Below are 22,794 nucleotides of genomic sequence, written 5' to 3'. Positions count from 1 at the left end.
GGAAACCTATTTACCATGATCAGAGCAGAATTGTTGAGTTTCTCCAACAGATCTCAACAAGATAAGTGACTTCACCACAGTCACACAAAGAGAAAACCCCACATCTTCTTACCACCAGATCTACATACCTCCCTGAATCTGGTTGCCTCCCCTCTGCATCCCCTCCTGTTTCTATGGGCCCAGAACCCTTGCTCCCTTCAAAAGCCAGCCTCTCCACCTGTGCTCTGGATCCCACTCCCTCTCTTCTGCTCAGGATTGCTCTTGCAGTCTCCACCCGCCTCTCCTACAGAGTCAATATTCCTCCTCTACTGGATCAGCCCCATGTGCATGCCCTGAGCATCTTCCTCAACCTCCATGTCTCCTGTCAGCTACTAAACTCATTTCTCTATTTTCCTTCAACTTCAAAACTGAGTTGCTGTTTCCAATTCCCTTCCTCAACACACTCAAATTGGACTTCTATTCCCATTATCCACAGAGACTACTATTGTCAGGGTCACCAGTGACCTCCATTTGCTAAATCCAGGGGCCGCTTCTTCGTTATCTTCTTTGAACTTTCAGTAAAAGTTGATTATTTCCTCCTCCTTAAAACATTTTCCTCCCTTGGCTCTGTGATAGCCCACTGTCCTCTTTTGCTTATGTCTCCTTTACTGGCTCATTCTCCTCTAGTCAGTCTCTCTAAGTTAGAGCATAGTAAGGATCTGTCCTGAGCATCCTTTTCTCCCATTACTGTGTGCTCTCCCTTTGTAACCCCATCGAGTCCCATGACTTTGAAGACCATCTACTTCTGGGATCCCCAACCCCCGGGTCTCAGACCGTTACCGGTCTGCAGCCTGTTAGGAACCGGGCCGCACAGCAGGAGGTGAGCGGTGGGTGAGTGAGCAAAGCTTCATCTGCCGCTCCCCATCGCTCCCCATTGCTCCCCACTGCTCCCCCTCGCTCTCCACCACTCCCCATTGCTCCCCACCGCTCCCCACCGTTCCCCATAGCTCCCCACCACTCCCCATCACTCATATTACTGCCTGAACCATCCCCCCAACCTCCTGTCCGTGGAAAACTTGTCTTCCAGGAAACTGGTCCCTGGTGCCAAAAAGGTTGGGGACCGCTGATCTATGTGCTTATGATTCCAAAATCTCTGCCTCCAGCCCTGACTTTTCCCCAAATCTTGACTTGACTATCCAACTGCCATCTTCACATTTCCACATGGGTGTCTAACAGGCAACTCAGATATAATTTATCCATGAAAGAATTTGAGTTTTCCTCCCAAACTTGCTCCTTCCTCAGGCTTCCTAGTTTTAGTCATTAGCGTGAGCATTCACCCAGTTGTTCAACCTATAAATCTAGGAGTCAGTCTTGATTCCCTTTTTTCTTCATTATCTATATTCAATATATCAGCACATCTTGTCCACTTTATCTCCAAATCATATTCCAAATTCATCTACTTCTCTCCATTTTCATCACAGTCACTGTGGTCCAAGCCACCATTACCTGAATGACTGCAATAGCTTCCCAGCTGATCCATCTGGAACCATTCTACAATCCACACTTGACAGGGAAGACTGAATAATCTTGTCACATCCTTGTAGAATGTACAAGTACAGGGCTTCCCATTGTACTTGAAATAAAACCTAAATTCCTCAAAGCAAGATGTAACATGGCTTCTGCCTACCTCTCCAAACTCACTTTGAATCACTTTCCTCCTCATCTCTCCACTCCAGCCACACTGGTCTTTCTGTCCCTTGAAAACCTGAAATCTATTCCCACCCTAGGACCTTTGCACTGGCTGTTCTTCCTGGAATGCTTTTCCCCCTGATCCTTGAATGACTGTTTCCTTTCCATCATTAACATCTCACTGAAATGTCAGTACTCAGAGAGGCCCTTCCTGACCACAAAACTGAAGTGGCCCACTCAGTCACTCCCTATCACATCACCCTGTTCTCTCATATATGTTTTCCTCTCTGTGTGTCTGACTCTGTTCTGGTTGGTAAGTCCCACAAGGGCTAGGACCTTGTCTTTCTTCTTCACCATTACATCTGCAGGACTTAGAACAGTGCCTGAACATGGCAGTGCTTGATATCTGTTGTCGAAAGAGTGAATGAATGGATAAATGAGTTAGTAACGGAGCTAGGACAAGAACCCAGGCCTCCCGCCTTCCAGTTCCGTGTTCCTCCCCCATGCCGTGTCAAGTTGTAGTTTTCACCAGTTTGATTGCTTTCTTGCTGTTCAGCAGATGCTTGGCATCCTTCAACTCTCAGCTGGTTCCAGATCCTAGTGATAAACTAAACGGCCACAAAGGAGCAGGAAGGAGAGGAAAGAGGGCATCTGAATAAATCATGAAGTATGTGGTCATCCCCCAAAATAATGAGAATTAAGCACTCAATCATCCAGTGACATTTAGTAAACACTTATTACCTACCAGGCATTAGGCAATTTACCAGGGACAAAAAGACAAACCTACTCTGAAGGATCTGACAGTCTCCAGGAGGAGATGGTGGCCCTAGTGGTGATGCTTGACATGGTGTGATGGGCCTGAGACCAAAGTAACACGTGCTGTGGAAACACAAAGTAGAGAGTGATGAACACTGCATGGAGTGGGCAAGAATTCAGGGAGACAACCAGAGAGTGGAACTTTTGAACTGAGTCTTAAAGAGTGAATACCTGCTATTGAAAACTCATAGTCTGGGTTTTCACATGAAAAGTACAGTTGTGTTTCCCCTTCATTTTACTTGACAAAAGAAAAATCACTTTAGAAAGGCATACAGGATGACTCTGGTAGTTGAAAGAACCACGTATTAATAAACAGAGAAATTTCCATCTGGGAAACTTTTTTTTTTTTTTTTTTTTTTTTTAAGATGGGATAGTTCTCTATTTCTTGCTACAAAAGTCCACAAAAACAATTTCATCTTCCCTGAGGGTCTTATGGTGAAACCACTGAGGCAATTACCTACATGATGAAAGATCACCCAACTAAAGAACTACTTCCCTATAAAACCACAGGCCATCCCCTTGAAGAAATGTGCTGTCATGTAAAAACAAGGTTTTACAGCAAGTAAAAGAATGAAGTAGATCTATGTGAATTGATATCAAGAGATACATTATTACATAAAGACAAGAAAGCTTCAGTACACTGGATATAGTTGCTATTATTGTTATTATGTTGGGATCTGTCTAGGACTATGGAGAAGAATAAGTGCAAATGTAACAATCTCTGAGGTATGGGATTATGAGACACACTTTCTGAGGCCTACATTTTGGTACTATTTTAATTGTTTACAACAAATTGCACTCTTTTGGAATTTAAACATAAAGACTTGTTTAGAACACAATTCTGATTGGTTTTATAATGCTTAAGAACTTGTGCTTGTCTCTACATTCCAGAAACATATAAAAAGAGGATTTCCCTAAATTATATCATTTGCTAACACCTGCAGAAAAAAATAAACTGAGACCCAGAAAGATAATGTGATTTTTCTCACACTAAGACTCCTAGACGAGTACCTTCAGCTCCACAGTTCTTGATTTCATGCTGAGGACTCAAATATATAAATATATCAATCTTAACTTACACATTTGGAAATTTAGCAATATTGCTTTGTGGAAAACTGTGCAACAATTTATTGTAATAGTTACAGGCCAGTACTTTCCCCAGAAAACAATTCAAATAGAAGTCTCTTGAATATTACCTCTAGTCCTTGTGCATATCTTAGAATACTCAGTAAATTCTTTGAATACATAGGGCCCTTCCATTCAGTTTATAAGTAGTTACTGAGCACTTACGATGTGTTCTAGCCACTAGGGGTACAGTAGTAAGAAAATGAGACAAATTCTCTGTACTTGTGGAGCTTAGATCCCAGTGGGGAAAACACCATAAGCAAGAAAAAACATAAATAAAGGACATAATTTCAGGTAAAGATATAGTAAGGATATAATGAACCAAGTAAAATGATAGTGACAAGAGTGCTATTTTTGAAAGGTCAGGAAGGCCCTTAAAGGAAGGACATTAGATCAGAGACCTGGACGAAGGAGGGAGCCGCGCAGAGTTCTGAGGGGAAAGCATTGCAGGAGTACAGTCAGAGTCAGTGCCCTGAACAGGAAGAAGAATTCCTTCTTTTCCTGAAAAGGTAAAGAACATCCCAAAGAAAGAGCTCTCAAAGTTTGGTATGTTAAGGTTTCACTCTTGCTGCTGCTGTTATAAGGTTTAAAGGTCTAGTGCTGTAAATTTCTCTCTATTGCTTACAAATTTGAGAATGAATTTTATTTAGGAATATAAGTCTGGTACAAAAGTAGTGTCTTATCTATGTGTCACCTTCTGCCAGTGTGGTGTGTATATATATATATATATATATATATATATATATATATACACACACACAATGGAATATTACTCAGCCATAACAAAGAATGAAATACTGCCATTTGCAGCAACATGGATGGACCCAGAGATTATCATACTAAGTGAAGTAAGTCAGAAAGAGAAAGACAAATACCATATGATATCACTTATATGTGGAATCTAAAATACCAATTTATCTACAAAACAGAAATAGACTCACAGACATAGAGAACAGACTTGTGGTTGCCAAGGAGGAGGGGAGGTGGGGGGAGGGAAGGATTGGGAGTTCAGGATTAGCAGATGCAAACTATTATATACAGGATGGATAAACAAAAAGGTCCGGGGCTTCCCTGGTGGCGCAGTGGTTGAGAGTCCGCCTGCTGATGCTGGGGGCGCGGGTTCGTGCCCCGGTCCGGGAGGATCCCACGTGCAGCGGAGCGGCCGGGCCCGTGAGCCATGGCCGCTGAGCCTGCGCGTCCAGAGCCTGTGCTCCGCAACGGGAGAGGCCACAACAGTGAGAGGCCCGCGTACCGGGAAAAAAAAAAAAAAAAAAAAGTCCTGCTGTATAGCAGGGGAAACTATATTCAATATCCATGATAAACCATAATGGAAAAGAATATGAAAAAGAAAATATATTTTTATAACTGAGCCAATTTGCTGTACAGCAGAAATTAACACAACATTGTAAATCAACTATACTTCTATAAAATAAAATTAAAAAACCTTCTGCCTATCACAAAGGCACAGAATCCAACGCCTAAGAGTCTTTCCAAAGCTGTTCATTCCACAGAGAGAGACGAGGCCCAACCAAAAGTGCCCCTGGGCTTAAATCTGCTCCCCGTCCCCACTCCCACCCCAAGCAGAACGGGCTGCCTCGAATATGTAGCTGGGAGAGTCATCCAAGACTCAAGAGAGAGGAGCTGCAGAAAACACCTTTGGTGTTCTCAGCTTTTAGCCCCTACAGACCCAACTCTGGCGGGGACAAAAATGACAGTCTGTCCTTCACAGTGGGGAGACTGAAGCTCAGAGAAGTGGGTGGCTTGCCCAGGATCACACAGAAAGCCAACCCTGTTTGCTAACCTTCTCTCTGTTGCCTGCGTCATGTTCCAGGCCAGGGACCACATGGGTGGAATTCAGGCTCCATTTTCAGGAAATGTGACTGTTGCTTTTTCATTTACACAAAAATGAAAAATAAATAACAGATGTTTGAACACATGTTGCAACTCATCTTACTGGAACTTAACAGTGCATTCTGACTGAGAAAGTTAAATTAGAAAATCCACACAGCAAAAAAGATGTTTTGAATGAAATGCACTTTGTCTTTCTCTCTCTCTCTCACACACACACACAAACAATATCTCGTTTCTTCTTCAGGGAGCAGCTGTGAAGGAAACTGGGGGAGGGAGATGAACATAACATCCCATCTTTGTGTTTCATACAGAGCGAAGCTTTTAGGCCAGCCTTCCTGAACTGGAGGGGGTGTGGCATGCATTAAAATTAAACATCAATGACCTGAGAAGCTTATAAAATAGCTTGGGAGAAGCCAGTCACCAAGAGAAGGCATCTCGAATTGGATGATTTTGCATGTGGAAACTGCTTTCATCTTGATAAAAAAGGTATGTACTGTGGTATTAATTTTCATTTATGATAAATAATGCTTAAAATAGAGACAGTCTTGAGTTTTCATTGCCCCTTTTCAGCTAAAAATTGTAACTAACACAACTGAGGGCCTTTGGCCAGTTGCTTTGCAGACTTGGTCTCATTTTTCCATAAACAACCTTACAAAGAAGATACTGTTAGTGCCATTTTTCAGACGAGGAAACTGAAGTTCAGATATCCTAAGCAACAGGCTTAAGGTAAGACCACCAACAAATGCCAGAACTGGGGTGCCAACGCAGTGCTGACTCACCTCAAAGTCTTCTGCTGGCACTACGCACCCCCCTCTATACTATATGAGACAATGAGGAATTGTTCCATACACCAATACTGTGATAGATGAATTCTCAGGGGGTTGTTATCCACTGTGCATTACAGTACAATTGACTGAAAAGTGAATTGGAATGCACTATGAATAGAAAATGCATTTAATATGAATAGAATTAATTATTATTAAATTAAATTAAAGTAACAGAAAATACAAAAATATTTTCTTCAGAAGATATGTTTTCTTGTTAGATTCGATAGCGAAATGGTTTTTTAAGACCCATTTACTTGTGGAAATGTATTTTTTTTTTTGGTCACGTGAAATCTAAAAGCCTAGTCCTTAATATTCTGCAGCTCCTTGAGACCAGGCACCAGGTCCAGGCTAACATGCAGGTGTGTACACGCTTAGGAAACCTGACCTAAGTTCTGGCTTCACCGCTTGTCAGGAAGTAACCTTACTGAGTACACAGAGAATTGTCAGCACAGGACACTTCCAGTTAGGGTGTTGTGAAGATTCAATGCACATATAAAATACTGAAGCCAGGGCTCCTCCCTGGAGAAGCTCAGTGAGTGTGAGCAGTGGTCCACGAGTCAATTCTGGCCCCGTGTGGATGCACCATAACCTTAGTAGAATTATTTTTTAATTATTTAATATTTAGTTAAAATAATATTTAAATTATATCTTTTTTTTAAGTATTTAAACTCTCCTTGTTAGGACAGTCTTCCCATTAGTATTAGGAGACAATGCAAAAATAAGTCATGCGTACCCAAGTTCATAGATATATGTTAATAATGTGATTTACCCTCAGAAGGTGCTCAATAAGCACTGGGTGAAGGAGAATGCAAGGGGTACTGCAAAAAAATGATGGGTGTTATCGACTCTTCCTCTCACAAAAAGTTTTCATCATAGGAATAAAAGTACTGCAATAAAGAGGCATCTTTGGAAGGGTAGCAGGCAAGGGGAATTAGTTTTGCTCTGAAATCCTCCTACAGAGCTAAAGAACATGTTTCAGCCCACAATAGAACATTCTGTAACAAGATATTTGTCAGAGTAAGACGGCGAACTGACTTTTGGTGGGACTGTCACGTGGTGAAATGAGATTTATCAGGTACAGAGGTAGGTGTTTATTGAAGCCACCGAAGGTGAGCACAGACGGAAGCATGGCTCAGGGCTGGGACAGAATGGAGAAGTGGAGACGGGGCCCGAGTCCCAGCGCTCTGCCCCTTCTGGGCCTCAACTTTCCCATCTGTACACCTGAGGGGTGGGGTTGGATAAATGACCTCTAAGGTCCTGTCCTGTTTGGGGGAGGGGGTGCCTGTAGAATGTGTAGAATGTGTGGCCATCCTCTGGGCTTAGAATTCCTGGGCAAGGCACTGAGCTTGGAGCCTACTAGGGGCCCAAAGCAGAACTTCAGTGGTTCTAAGAACCTCTTGGAAAGAAATGCAAATTTGTGTGGATTTAGGCTGGATTTTGGCATCCATCATCCCCCAAAAGGTTAAAAGACAAGTGTTGTTTACCTGGTGGTAGGGGCTGACAGGAAGTGGAGCCTCAGAGACTAAGGAAAGGGCCCCACAGCAGACGTGCTCAAGGCAGGGACTCAGGGACCACCCTTCCTCCCCCCAACCTCACATCAGCTTTTACTCATTAGGTAACTGTTCTTTGGAAAAACGGGCAACAAAACTTCCAGAAGAAAAGCTATTGATTATTAAAGGTTATTTGGAGGTTTAGAGATTCATAAGAAAGTGGTTATAATTATTCCTGTTATGACACATCCTTTTAAATATTCAGATCTGAGAACATCTTGCTTGCATTGATTCAGAACTCTTCATCACAGGCAGAAAGGCAAAGCAAAGCATTGGAAATAGCTCCCGTGCAGCTACAGGCAAGGAGTCGCAAGGAGGAGAACAGACTGAGAGCAAGTCAGTGAAAGAAGCAGGGAGCAGCCCAGGCTCCTACCCTGTGAACAGCGCTGCCGCCCTCACCCCAGCCCACTGCCCCTCCTCAAAGAAGCTTCCACGCCCAAGGGTGCTGGGCTCAAATGCTCTTTGCCCAATTACAAGTCAGCTACTGGTCCTTCTCTGGTTAAATGTACAGCATCTATGAAAAATACCCTCAACAGCATGTCAAAGGAAGGAGGGAAGGAAGGGAGGGAGGAAGGGAGGGAGGGAGGAAGAAAGAAAAAGAAATTCAGGAAACACAATATTTTGCTTCTGCTTTTCATAATAATAACTAGCATTTATTGAGCATTTTCTCTGTCAGACACTGCTCTAAATGCTCTCCTTATATTTTCTCATTTAATTCTCATGAAACTTCATGAGGTTGGTATGATTATTATTCCCACTTAATAGCCAAGGAAACTAAAGCATCCATTGGACACTATTATACTTAGTATGTGCAGAGCCAGAATTCAAATCCAGTCAGGGTGACCCTGGAGTCCCCAGCACGCTGCTCCCTGTTAAAGTTCCCAGGCCTAGGGCTTCCCTGGTGGCGCCGTGGTTGAGAGTCCGCCTGCCGATGCAGGGGACACGGGTTCGTGCCCCGGTCCGGGAAGATCCCACATGCCGCGGAGCGGCTGGGCCCGCGCGTCTGGAGCCTGTGCTCCGCAACGGGAGAGGCCACAGCAGTGAGAGGCCCGCGTACCACCCAAAAAAAAAAAAAAAAGTTCCCAGGCCTACTCTTGGGTTGGTAAACAGCCAGGCAGATGGGGGCAGGGTGGGGAAGTGGAGTCAGGGAGGCATTTCTTTGACGAATCTCACAGGGCACTAAATGTAGTGAATGGTTTGTTTTTGGTTTTTTCTCTCATGGTTCACTTGATGGCTTCACTCTACCCCTTTGCCTACCCATCCCCAACACACACACATTGTTTCTGTTCATACAATGAGTACCTACTGCACCTGGCACTGCGAGGTTCTGTGGGTGAGTCCAGGGAGAATCGAAAACGATGCCCGTCCTTGAAAAATGCATAATTAGGTGTGTAGGGTCAGGGGGAGCTGGGAAAATAAATCCAACAAACTCTAATACCAGGCAGAATGTGTTCTAATGGTGGCACAAAAGCTTCTAGAGAGACTCACAGGGGTGGAGGGCCTCACAGTGACACTGAGGACTGAGGTGGCCCTGGGGGAGGAGGGGCTCAGATGGGCTGAGCGGGAGGCTGCGCACAGAGGGACCGGCCAGCCCAGAACTTTTCCTCTGGGGACTCTGTCCCCTCAGGAGACTCCGAGTGCCTCCAGCTGCTTTGTTCTCCCCACTCCAGGTCCACCTCCAGCCACCCAGCTCCAAGATGGTCCCAGCTCTGCTGCTGCTGCTTCCTGCCCTGGCTGGACTCTTAGGAGCAGCTGAGGGACAAGCTTTCCATCTCGGGAAATGCCCAAATCCTCCAGTGCAGGAGAACTTTGACGTGAATAAGGTGCGGTAAAAGGCTAACCCCCCGCTTGTTTTGCTGTCTCCTGTTTGCATAAGCATCCTACCAGGTTCGGGTTTATTTTTCTGCTTTAAAGGCCACAGCAAGCCTTGGGGTAGGTACTTATCTTACTGGGAGCTCCCCCAAAGCAGACCCTGAGACAAGAACTGGGGAGCAGAGATGTTTTAGAAGATGATCCCAGGAAGCCTGAGTGGGCATGCGGGGAAACAGACAGAGAAGGCAGGAAAGCAGTAAAGCGTGAGTTCATGAGCAGGTTACTCTGTGAACAATGGGGTTCAATCCTGCTGGGGATCCTCTGAGGAAATATGTAGAATGTGCCTCAGGTTGTCCCACGGACGGATGTAGGTGGGCAGTGGGAGCTCCCATGGCACTGGCCAAGCCTGTGGCAGAGAAGGAGACCCAGGGGCTCCAGGTGGGAAGCTGGCAGTGTGTATGGGAAGCCCGCTGTGATGGAGGTGAGCCCAGAGGTGGGCTGAAAGGACATGGGACAGGGCATTGACAGCAGCTGCTGCAGAAGTATTATCCTCACTCTGCAGCTGAAGAAGCTGAACGTCGGAGAGCTTGCAACCCACTCAGTTCACACAGCCAGTAAATGCAGAGTAGGATTCGAAACTAGCCAGGAGTGCAGGACCCCCACAGGTTACGCAAACAGAGCCCAGGAGAGGACAGCACTCCCCCAAGGGGCTTTCTTGTTACCTGCACTAAAAAGATATTGATAGAATCAACTCCCCATTTATGGTAAGGATTGTCTTTTCACCTTATTGATGTGTCTTTTGAGCACAAAACTTTTTAATATTAATGATGTCCAATTTATCTATTTTTTCTTTTGTTGCTTGTGCTTTTTGGTGGCCTATCTAAAAAAATTTGCCTAGTCTAAGGTTATAAAGATTTACTCCTATATTTTCTTCTAAGTGATTTACAGTTGTAGTTCTTACATTTAAGTCTTTGATTCATTTTAAGTTAAATTTTGTATATCATGTGATATAGGAGTCAAACTTCTTTCTTTGGCATGAGGATATCCAGTTGTTCCAGGACGGTTTGTTAAGAAGACTATTCTTCACCATTGAATAGTCTTGACACCCTTGTTGAAAATCAATTGACCATATGTGTAAGAGTTGATTTTTGGACCCTCAATTCTATTCTATTGATCTATATATATCTATCCTTATACCAGCACAGTATAGTCTTGATTACTGTAGCTTTGTAGTAAGTTTTGACGTCAGAATATATGAGTTCTTCAACTTTGTTCTTCTGGCTATTCTGGGCCCTTTGTATTTCCGTATAAATTTTAGGCTCATTTTGTCAATTTCTGCAAAGAAGCAAGTTGGAATTTTGATAGAGACTGTATTAAATCTGTTGGTCCATTTGGAGAGTATTGCCATCTTAACAATTTTAAGTCTTCCTATCCATGAACATAGGATGTCTTTCCATTTACTTAGGTCTCCTTTAATTTACTTCAACAATGTTTTGTAGTTTTCAGAGTATGTTTTATGCTTCTTTGGTTACATTTTTTCATAAGAATTTGATTCTTTTGATGCTACTATAAATGGAATTTTCTTAAATTAATTTGCAGATTGGTCATTGTAAGAATAGAAATACATTTTATTTCTATATATTAATTCTTGTATCTTTAACCTTGCTGAATTCATTTGTTAGTTCTAATAATTGTGTGTGTGTGTGTGTGTGTATTCCTTAGGATTTTCTATATATAAAACCCTGTCATCTGGAAATGGAGATAGTTTTACTTCTTCCTTTTCATAATTATCTTTAAACATTGCATTCTCCTCATAGAGATAGAGAAACGGAGACCCCCAAAGACAAAAAGACCTTCACAAAAATATTATGAGATCATGAGGGAACATGACATGAAAAGCAATCTTCCACCTCTGAGTTTCTTCCTTTCTGGAAAATCATGTATCCTCGTTTTTAATTATGGAGCATTAAAGTCACCTTAACAATAATAGAACTATTTTAAATGCATTGTATATAATGGAGATTTTCTGAGAATGCCTATGAAACCAGCTGACCTTTAAACTTATTCTTCAGTGCTTTAAATGCCTGTTAAGTTCAGTGACTTTAATTGAAAGATGTCCTTTAACAAATGAGTGGAAAATTTATGCCCTAAATGTGGGTAGATATTTTAGCAGAGAGCCAGGTGACCGAAGCAATACTTCTACCTATTTGCAGTATGCTCTCATTTCAAATTCTGACTTTTTTGAAGGTGACTGCATCTCCTTGATTTTGTTTTGTTGAGTAATACATTTTTAAATTTCTAAAATAATTTCAATCAATATTTTGACTAGGTAAATATATTCACATGGTTCAAAATTCTAAAGGTGCAGAAGGACATACATCCTTTCCACCCCTATATCCCAGCCTGTTTTCCTCCCCAGTAGCAACCAGTAAAAACAGCTTATGGTGTATCTTTTGGGAGATAATATGTACATATATAAAAAAGCACATACATAACTGCAGTAGGAAGAATGATGTCCATGCCATATTCCCCAGAATCTGCAAATTGTTTCTTTACATGGAAAAGGGGATTTTGAAGATGTGATTAAAGTAATGGAGCTTGAGGTGGCAAGAGTATCCTGCATTATCAGGTGGGTCCAATCTAATCATTAGCAGCAAAGAACCTTACCCAGCTGTGGTCGGAGAGATGTGATGATGGAAGAAGAGTGAAAGAGATGCAGTGTGAGAGGGATTTGACCTGCTTTTGCTGCCTCTGAAGATGGAGGAAGGGATTCACAAACCAAGGAATGCAAATGGCCTCTAGAACCTGGAAAGGGCAAGAAGACAGATTCTCCACTAGAGCCTCTGGAAAGGAATGTAGCACTGCCAGCACTTTGATTTTAACCCAGTGAGACCCGTGTCAGACTTCTGATGTACAAAACTATGAGGCCATAAATTTGTGGTGTTTTAAATTTGTGTTAATTTGTTACAGCAGCAATAGAGAACTGATATAATAACCTTTTCCCCCATTTTTACATAAAAGTTAGTTGAATATATACACTATTTTGCACCTGGCTCTTTTTCCATTAAATGTATCTTGGAGATAATTACATATAGCTCTTTTAAAAGAGGGTGTATAACATTCCATTGTATGGATGTACCATCATTTATTTACCCAGTTCCCTACTAATGCTCACTTAGGCCATTTCCTGTCTTTTATTATTACAAATAGGACTGCAATGAATAACCTTATGCATACATCGTTTCTTAATTTCAGGAGGATACCTTCTCAGAGGTGAAATTGTTGGGCCAGAGTATATGTAGTTTTAGTTTTGCTAGATATTGCCAAGTTGCCCTCATGAAGGCTGTAGATTAGAGCAGTCTCTATGCCCAGCAACGTATGGAGGCAGGAGTGTGCCTCTCTCCCCTCACCCTCACCCGTGCAGTTGCTCACTCCCTTTAAAGATGACTCTGTGCACCAAAATTATGGACAGAGAGCAAGCCCTCAGGGGAGGAATGATACAGGTCTTCTAAATCTTGACCACCTTCCAAAAGCCTTTGTGACCAACTCCCTGTGTGGGGTTATATGAGGAGAATTTAACCAACTCTGGAGACCCAGCTCCCCACAGTAAACACATCTGACTTTGCACACAATTCAAAGACGTCTTGGAGAATCATAAAATATTTGAGCTGGCACCTTACATCATCTAAACCAACCCCTTCCTTTTACGGAGTTTAGAATTTCAGATAGGTTTTGACTGAAGGGGACACTGAAAGCATAGCTAAATAAAAAGCACTTTAGGAATGGACTGTGGCATTCAACCAATGCCCACACATCCGATTCACTTATTACCATTTGAGTCAATATCTTGCTCAGTGGCTGCTGGGAACAATGCAGCCCATTTTGCCTGGTTACCCCAGGAAAGGGCTCTGCTCTGAAAGACAACAATGGGGAAGAGTTTGCAGGTCCCCAGAGAGCCACAGGGTTTGCTGTGCTTGTCGTTGTCTCTGCAGTATCTTGGAAGATGGTATGAAATTGAGAAGATCCCAGTGAGCTTTGAGAAGGGAAGTTGCATCCAAGCCAACTACTCGCTAATGGAAAACGGAAACATCAAAGTGATAAACAAGGAGCTGAGGTGAGAGGCTGTGCTTTCAAAGGCAAGGCACGTCCGGGAGGGAGCCCTGCAGAGACTGTCCTGGGGTGACTGGTGTCCTTGCCGTCTAGTGTGGGGAGGATGCAGACATTGCTGGGTCTGGGCTGCCTGCTCAGGACAGGTCCTGAGAGGAAAGCTTTTGGCAGGCAGGATGGTAGGGACTAGAAGTCACTCATTCATTTCCATGACCACTTGCTGAGCACCTTATTGTGTCCCACACCCTGTGAGAGGTCCTAGGGACTCAATGGTAACACAAACTGCAAGGTTCCTGCTCTCATTGCAAAACAGACCCTCTGGTAGCAAAGGACAGCAAAGGACCCTCTTGTCTGACCTCCAAACCAAGAGAGAAGCACTTTCTATATCGTCTGCTGATTGAGGGCATCCAGCATAGCTTGAATCCTTCCAGAAACTGGGAGCTCAACATCTTCCATGACAATTTATACCATCTCCAGACAGCTTTAACTCTTAGAAAACTCCTTTTCTTATTAAGCAAGAATCAGATACATAGTCACACTCTAGGTTGTGTGAACAGGAGAACCTCCAGAAAGATATTTTTCTATTACTTCTAATATTTGACTGACAGACTGATATTTGATCCCAAAATTCATACTTTAGAAAGCAAATATAAACTTAAAAAGAAACCTAGGAAGAACTCCTACCTACCTGCCATCAACAAAGATAAGAGTAACAATAAACAATGGTAACTAATATTAATTAAGCATTTCCTATATGCAAGGCACTGTTCTGTATGTGTATGTATATATACATGTGTGTACATATACATCTATTTATGTATGTACACGTAAATGAGCATAGATATTCATTTAATCCCCGTAGCAACCTGAGGTTGGTACTATTATTAACCCTCTTTTTATGGATGAGGAAAATGAGGTACAGAGAGGTAAAGTAATTTGCCCAAGGGTCACACAGCTTATAAGTGATGAAGTTGAGATTCAACACCAGGGAGAAGTGAAATGGGGAAGAGACCAGAAGATATATGAAAGAGGCGGGGCATGGATGGTTGCCATTCCTGTTTCCTAAGTTGTCTAAGAACTGTGTTCAACTGCAAGAAAACAACTACCACCCAGCCTGGAAGTTACTCGGGCTCAGAGAGGCTTTGCATGGCCATCCTATTACCCATTAAGCTTCCTGTGAGCCACAGTACAGTGGGCTGACTCTCTGACCCTGCATAAACCAAAGAAATAAAGTAAGAATCTTGAGCAACTCTAAAGAAAAATCCCACTCATTTCAGAGCCCAGTAAAGGCTACAGGAATTGAGATGCAGACCCCCAGAAGGTCTCACAGGAATTTTATAGGTCCCAAAGTAACAATGACTTTATTTGAAATATTTTGTCCCATTCTAAGGTCAAGAGTCAATGACACAGATCCCAAAACCCATCAGATGCCCCCAGCTCTCCTTCTGAGTTGGCCAGGAATCCTCTTGAACTGTACCCAGAGTATTAGGTCACTCTGCCTCTAGGGTCACTTCTACTTAAGAGCAAAGGCATATGGAGAAAGGTTTGTTAGTCAGGAAAATGATATAGATTCTGCAGAACAAGCAGGGGGCATGGCAGGGCGCCTGAGCAAAATACCCTTAGCCAGTGTCAGAATGCTGGGGCCAAAGCAGCTGGCTCAGGGCTGGGAGCTGAAGGGGTTAGGTGCCCAGTTTCAAATCCTGGTTCTACCACTTACTAATGATGTGATCTTAGGTTAGTTATGGTAATTTTCTAGGCCTCAGTTTCCTCCTCTGTAAATTGACAATAATCATAGTACGTCCGTCCATAAGGCTGTGTGAACATTAAATAGGGTAACACGTGTAAAGCACTTAGAACAGTGTTTAGCATGTGGTAATCATTTAATGTTACCTATTATTGCTAATATGTTGCTACCCTTGAAAATACAAATGCATTTTTCCTATGAACAAATTGTGAGTTTATGATCAGAGACTGGTATTTTGAAAACTGTCCTGGAGCAAAACATAAATGATGGTGAAAAGGGGGAAAGTCTGTTGGGAAGAGACTGGTTTGTTGCTAAGCAACTGCATGCAGATAGAAATGGACCGTCTTCCGTCTTAAAGGTTGACTCCCAGGTGAGAGCGGGGCACAGTCTCCAGCCCTACTCAGTGATAAACAGACTATGCAATCCAGGAGCATCAGAGAACATTTCCCACCCCCAACCCCCTTACCTGCTGCTTATTGTCTGGTTTCTAGGATATCCATCCCCACTAACCATAGCCTACTGACTTTCTGACACATGCCATTGCTCCAATTTTAGTTTGTCTGCCCCTCTGAGAACTGATGAACAGGAAACTCCTCTGTTGGCCTGCTAGGAAGAGCACCCTCCTTCATAGCCTCAATCCCTAGGTCTTTCCCTTAGATCCAGGGGGTCATTGGAAGTTATCCAGAAATGGGGCCAGCTCCCTTCAGAAGAGTGAAAGTATTTCATCCATCCAAGCAAAAAGACCATCGCTTTTAAGACACCACCATTTTATATACCACTAAAAAAGAAATGACACTAACAATTGTAAGGTGGCATTAATTGTAAGATGCACATTTCTTCACATCTAATGTCTCTGAGATCTGGATGCCTGGTAGAATCCCTGAAGTGAGGTAAATGTTTCCTCACTGCCTGCTTTGACCTGGCCTACATCAGAATCTCCCACACTCGATCAGAAGCTTGCTGAACTGGATGGGGTCTCAGAACTATGAACCCAGGCATATGAACCCCTTTATGGGACAAATGATGCCACGTGATATCACTGAGGCCCAAAGAGGGAGAAACTTGGCAGATCTCCAGATTCCACGTTTTACATGATTTTCAGTAATCCAGTCAGTCCTTATTTTTTCCTTTCTCATTTTTAAAGAAGCGAATCTTTGTTCTGTGTTGGGTTGTTTTATTTGCTTGTTTTTCCCTTCCCTTTTCCTCCCTCTTGGTTTGGAGCCCAGGAGCAGCAAATGGCCTTGCAGGCTACTACATACACTCCAAAAAACAGTGTTGAAATACCAGGGCCTCACATGTTATCCAGTCCTGGGGCATTGCAATTGTTGATTCTTATCACCCAAAAGCTGTCTTCCTCTGCTCTGTCTCAGAGACAGCAAGAAAGCAAAGGGGAGGGATTAGGGAATTAGGACCCAACCTGTTTTCAAGAACCTCCTACCCAGAAATTGCAGTGTTGGCCACCATGATTGTTGGTGTCACAAATCTTGCTTTTCCTTGATTTGGGGCTTTTCATGAGTTCAGGTTTTTTGGTTTTTGTTTTTAACTCATTGCAGAGCTGATGGAACTGTGAATCAAATTGAAGGCGAAGCCACCCAGGAGAACATCACGGAGCCCGCCAAGTTGGCAGTTAAGTTTTTCTGGTGTAAGTATACACTTCTCGCAGGAGGTGTCAGGGACAGGAGATATGCAAACGGAAGACTAGAGCCCTGGGTCCGAGCACTCCCATCACATCTGAGTGTCACCCATATTGATTCAATGCATAATTATTCGTTGAGCACCTCCTACCTGCCATGCGCTGGGCTAGGCCCTGGAGATGCAAAGATGAGCAAGACAGAGCTGGCCCTCGTCCCTGAGAAGCTTACATGTCAGTGTGGTTTACTATAAAACTACAGTAAGTGTGTCAATAGAGGAAGCACAGATTGGAGGCCACTGGGCATGAGCCGTAGGAGACCCAAGCCAGTCTTGTTTCCCAGAGGAAACTAATAACTGAAAAATTAGTAGTTATTAGCAGAACAACTAACATGTGAGAAATCTTGGAGGTAAGCGATGATAAGAGTGAAGGTAAGTTGGAGTCCTGGCTCTGTCTGCCATTTTCTAGCCAAATTGTTGGAGTTTCATTTGGGTCCACCTTCCCCTTAACTTTAACAAGCTGGGCAGTGAGTTTTCCTTGGTGTTTGGAAGTGGAGTTACTGAATAATATCCTCTGAACTGAAAAGGAACTTTGAGACTGGAAACAAAGCAGACAACTCCATAAAGAACTCTTGTGGGTAGAATCAGGTGGACGACCCTCAGAGGCATTCACAGCTGCACTGCATTCCGCCAAAAGGGGTACAGGGGCACTTAAAGGAGCCAAAGCTAAAAATAGAATGACTACTAAAGAGAAGTATGTCCACATTGACAGGAACTGAGGGGTTTTCCTCCCTGCACTCTCACCCCAGGGGTCTCGTGACCATTAACCACCTGTGTCAGCAAAAGGCATTCGTCCAGTTTTCATGTCAGATGAAGTTTATAGGGAACTGATCTGGCTTGGGTGTATTCCTTGTGAGTAAGCTAAAGCTCAGACTCACAAAAAAAGGGAGAGGGTAGGACCGCAGGCCTAAGATGGAGCTGACAAAATGGACTTTGGCTGTGGAGGTCACGTTCACAGAGGAAGTTTCTGGATTCAGATGGGGAAAGTCAATCCTCCTTCTCTCTTAAGGACCATTTCAATGTTGAGCTTTCAACACTATACAGATGTCAATCAGTGAATCATAACCTGTGACCACCTGATTTACCGTATTCTTAAGAGTGGTGGGATTTTCAAAGTTCGCACAAGAAGAAAAACAAGCAGACCAACATTAGCCCCTACCTCCTTCCGTAGGTGGGTTCTAGAGGAAGTGGTACAAACTTGGAAAGCTTGGGGCCCCTGACCTTACATTCTTGACTCCGTTTAGCTAAGTGGTGGTTCCATACGCACTAGAGCCGCCTGTTGGTCCAGGGGGTACAGCCAAACCTCCCAGGTATTATGGACTTCCAGGTACCAACCTGCAATCAGGGAAGAGGGGGGGATCCAGAATTATGACTCTGAACTCTGGCTGCACACTGGAATCACTGGGGAGCTTTCAAAAGTACCAATAGCCTCCAGTTCAGAATTGGGGAGTCAGGGTGAGGGGAGGCGGGCCTGGTGTTTTTCAAAGTTCCCATAGGATTCCCATGTGAAGTCACAATTAAGAACCACTGATGTAGAAGAATTAGAACCCCAGAGCCTGGCTTCCAGGGTCCTAGAGGTGAAGGTTTCTCTTCACCTGGTCCCTCCTAATACTGTCTTTCTCTGGTTTTCAGTCATGCCATCAGCTCCATACTGGGTCCTGGCCACCGACTATGAGAACTACGCCCTCGTGTACTCCTGTACCACAATCATCTGGCTTTTTCACATGGATCATGTTTGGATCTTGGGAAGAAACCCTTATCTCCCTCCAGAAACAGTGACCTATCTCAAAGATATCCTGACCTCTAATGACATTGACATTGAGAAAATAGCTGTCACAGATCAGGTGAACTGCCCCGAGTTCCTATAACCAGGCTCTAAAGGGAGGCTGCACTCACTCCATGTTCCTTCCTTTGCTTTGCTTTTCCCCTACACCACCCCTCATAAAGACAAACCAAACCACCATAGCAAACTATTACAAATACCAGAAGGGAAATGTGACAGCAGAAGCTAGTGGAGAGGAACTCAAGGCAAGTTGGCCCAAACACTTAGCCATGCACCATCCTGTTACCTTGCAAGCCTGATAATAAACTTGCTGCTGACCTGCTGTGCTCACAGTAGACTACAAATTGGACTAATTATTGGGAGTTTTTAATTCTAAGCTTATGTTTGGAAATCCTTAAGCAGTTATGTTGAAAAAATAAAAAGAAGCACTGAACAATTTAAAGGTAACAATCTTGTTTCTAGAAAGGGAAAGCTGATGGCAAAGGCACATACCAGGTGACCTGAATCCAGGTGGCCCCATCCTGCAGTAGGCAGTCCATAGCGGGGAATCATTTGGAGTTTTTGAGTCTCTGACAGGCAGTTTCCTGGACGCATTTACTTTCTTATCAGGAAGTCTTCAGAGTCAGGTGAAGAATGGGACCATCTTGGGTCTGTGCAAGGAAGAAGAGAATCTATGAGGGTGAAGCTATGGGAATTTTTTTAAGAAAATAATTTTTGGGTCTTTTATTCAACTGATATTTACTGGGACCCAACTGCATTCCAGGCATTGAAAAATACAGACTCCGTCTCCTCCCACAGCAGCTCACAGACTAGGGAGGGAGATTGACAAGTAAAGACACAATTTTAATCCAAGCTGAGGGTCCATAGGCAGAGGCATGTGGAGGGAGCCATGGGAGCTCTGAGAAGGTCTCAACCCCTGCCAGGCATAGGTACCCACAAGGTTATACAGTCACATCTCAGAGTGTCCCAGCTTCAAGGAGTCAGGAACCACCAGGAGTTTGTTGTTGTTTTTTACATTTTACTATTAAAATCAGAACAATCTCAGAATCATCACCCTGCGATTACTCTTAGGTCACATAACATTTGTAATCCACTAATGTTTTGGGAAATGAATAGAAGATGAAGCCGTTTGATTGGCTTTTTGCGTTTTCAGCATGAGTATAAAATATTTCCTTGAGCACTTGAGACGCTTCACTGCTTTATATTAAAGGTTATAAAATTTCCAAGACACTTAATATGTATAATTTTCATTTTACTAAATAAATATGACCTCAAAATGTAGCTTGCTATTTGAAATTCCTAAAGGCTGAAAACCACTGGACAAAAAGGCGGTGATGGAGAGGTAGGTATTGAAGAAGAGCCTCTTCCCACAAGCTCGGCCTGCTGTTGCATGTGTGCTTTATCACACTGCCCACCCCACCAGAGGGTACCTGGCTCCTCTTCTAACATACAGTTCTTCCCAAGAGTGTTAAGCTGCTTACCTCGCTCTTAACTCATGGTACAAGACAAGCTATGATTGTGTTCCTCTTAACAGCTGTCTGGTAGCATCTAAAACAGTGAACATGGCTACATTTTGCACCTTTACAGTGTAGGTATCAGGGGCGATTGAACCTCAGAAAATGGGGGGAATTCAGAGGATAGCATGGGGGCACCACGTATCTAGAGGAAACATGGGGAAAAACAACAAAAAATCCAGAAGGGAGAGCAATAGAAGGGAAATGGGAAGCAAACAGCAAATAGAGAGAGTAGTAAATCCCCCTGTGCCTATGTACCCATCGTCAGCTCCAACAGTCATCAGCATCTCACCAATCTTGCTTCAGCTATCTCCCACCCACCCCCATTTTTTTTCATAGAGCGTTTTGAAGCAAATCCTAAAGAGCACATCCTATTATTTTGCCTGTTAGCTACCTAAGGATAAATCTCTAGCAGGTACAGACATTTCTTAAACAACAACAAAAAATACAATGTTACGTTTTATATCCTGCAAGTGCTCAGAGAATATAATTTAATCTATGTAATTTAAAGATTATTTTATATTATCCAGATGAAAGGGAAGATATATGTACAAAAATGTTCATCATACTTTTACTCGTAGCAGCCCCCAAACTAAAAGGAGCTAAACTAAAACGGAGGAATGAGATCATGAATTATGGAACATCCACTTGTTGTAATGTGGTGTACTCATTAAAATTCATAGTTATGAAGACGACAAGGCCACATGGGAGCTGTGCCTGCCCTCCCACACTTACCACCTGTGTGTGTGTACGGGGGGTGGAAAAAGGTGGAGGAGGGGAGGAAGAGGAGGGGTCCCGCATGTGGCCTTGCTGCCTGCAGAGATAGAGTCTGGAACATGTGCTCTGCTTACCCAGCCACATCCGATAAGACCAAGGTGTGTCCACCAGTGCTAATGACAGCCAATCCACAGGCTGAACAGAAACCTCTGATTTTTGTGGCCTACCTGGATGAAAAAGATAAATTAGGCCAGTCTAATCAGAATCTGACTTTAAGAGATCTAGAGAAAGGATAATTGAAAACTCTGTAAGTCATAATCATAAGGTCGTGTAGTTTGGGGTGGCCATTTTTGGTGATGCACAACTGAAGTTATGAGAGTGCAGAACAGAAGTGCAAAGATAAGCCCAGACCCCACCCAAGGTCCCACCAGCAGCTTCAGTAGCTGACTGCTGTCTGTGTCCTAGCTCCAGTTCCTGTGGAGCTTAGCTGTCTTAGGTTCCTGAGTTTGGATTTCTTTAAGATTAGGCTCACACACACACCTACACACACACACAGACACACACACACACACACCTTTTTCTTGAGGTAATTTGACTTGCCTGAGTGAATGTTCCTTGCAACCTCAAATAGCCCTAAGACAAAAGTGTTCACTTTTTGAGTGAAAAAAAGAAGGCAGCATTGTACCTAAGTTGTACTTGTAGTTACATAAAATGATGGCATAAAATCAAGGACTAAAAGTGAACAGAGAAATGAAAGCAACTGATATGTTAGAATGGTGGCATTACTGAATGATTTATTTTCCTTTTTTATTTCTGCTGTTGGTGTTTGTCGTGTAGGCCCTAAAACTTTAGACCCTAAAACTTCCTCCTAGTTCAGCCTGGCCCTCTAGCAAGTCGAGTGTCAAACCCCAAAGAAACAGGCTTCTTCCAATAATTACCTCAGTTATGTGAGTAGTATGTGTTTAATCCCTATGGAAAAATGTATACCTCCAAATAATGTATAGTATGAAAAAAGATACATGTATTGATTAAAAAACAAAGTGTGTGTACGTGTGTGTATGTGTATACATTGATAAGGATTAGGAAACAAAACAATTCAAAGAGTTGCTTATGTCTTTTAAGTTTATGGTTTCTTTTCTCTATAAAGGTACAGGTATCCCTTCCTTTGTAGAAAAAAATTTACTTAATTAATCTTGTACAAAACTATAATGCACAGAACTATAAATGATTGACCTGGAAGAGTCCTTAGAGGCAGTTCTTTTAATGACATCTAGTTCTTTTAACGACATAACGCGCAGGTGAGGAAACAGCAGGGAGGGGAGGGGATGCTGGAGGACGCGGCTAAGTCGACTGAAGCAGGGACTGTCCTTGGATCCCATCCCAGTGTGCTTTCCACCACATCACCTCTCAGCACTCCCAACTAGTTCAGTTCACCTTGCTCTGCTGGAAAACCTTAGATCTGATGAACCTATTTTCATCTCATATTTGATATTTAGTCAAAATATTGATTTTAGCATAAAAGTTGGCCATATTTAACAAATATTCATAATGTTAATAGTTCCTCATAATCATCAAGATGAAAGTGATTGCT

The 22,794-nt window shown here is 43.1% G+C and overlaps 1 protein-coding gene across 2 annotated transcripts in view; it reads left to right on the top strand.

Annotated features, from left to right (window-relative positions):
- Positions 1–19,414, top strand: part of APOD (apolipoprotein D) — an 86,961-nt gene extending 67,547 nt beyond the window's left edge. For both annotated transcript variants that reach the window (XM_004278773.4, XM_033403751.2), the window contains exons 2-6: positions 5,772–5,946; positions 9,508–9,660; positions 13,642–13,763; positions 17,054–17,142; positions 18,822–19,414. In XM_004278773.4, the coding sequence (XP_004278821.1) occupies positions 5,905–5,946; positions 9,508–9,660; positions 13,642–13,763; positions 17,054–17,142; positions 18,822–19,057 (642 nt within the window). In that variant the 5' untranslated portion in view covers positions 5,772–5,904 and the 3' untranslated portion in view covers positions 19,058–19,414. The remainder of the gene's footprint in view (positions 1–5,771; positions 5,947–9,507; positions 9,661–13,641; positions 13,764–17,053; positions 17,143–18,821) is intronic.
- Positions 19,415–22,794: the final 3,380 nt, after the last annotated feature.

This window comes from Orcinus orca, chromosome 5, assembly GCF_937001465.1.
Source record: "Orcinus orca chromosome 5, mOrcOrc1.1, whole genome shotgun sequence".
Lineage (NCBI taxonomy): Eukaryota > Metazoa > Chordata > Mammalia > Artiodactyla > Delphinidae > Orcinus > Orcinus orca.
The sequence above is the reverse complement of the archived record's forward strand: the minus strand, read 5'-3'. Positions and strand labels throughout refer to the sequence as shown.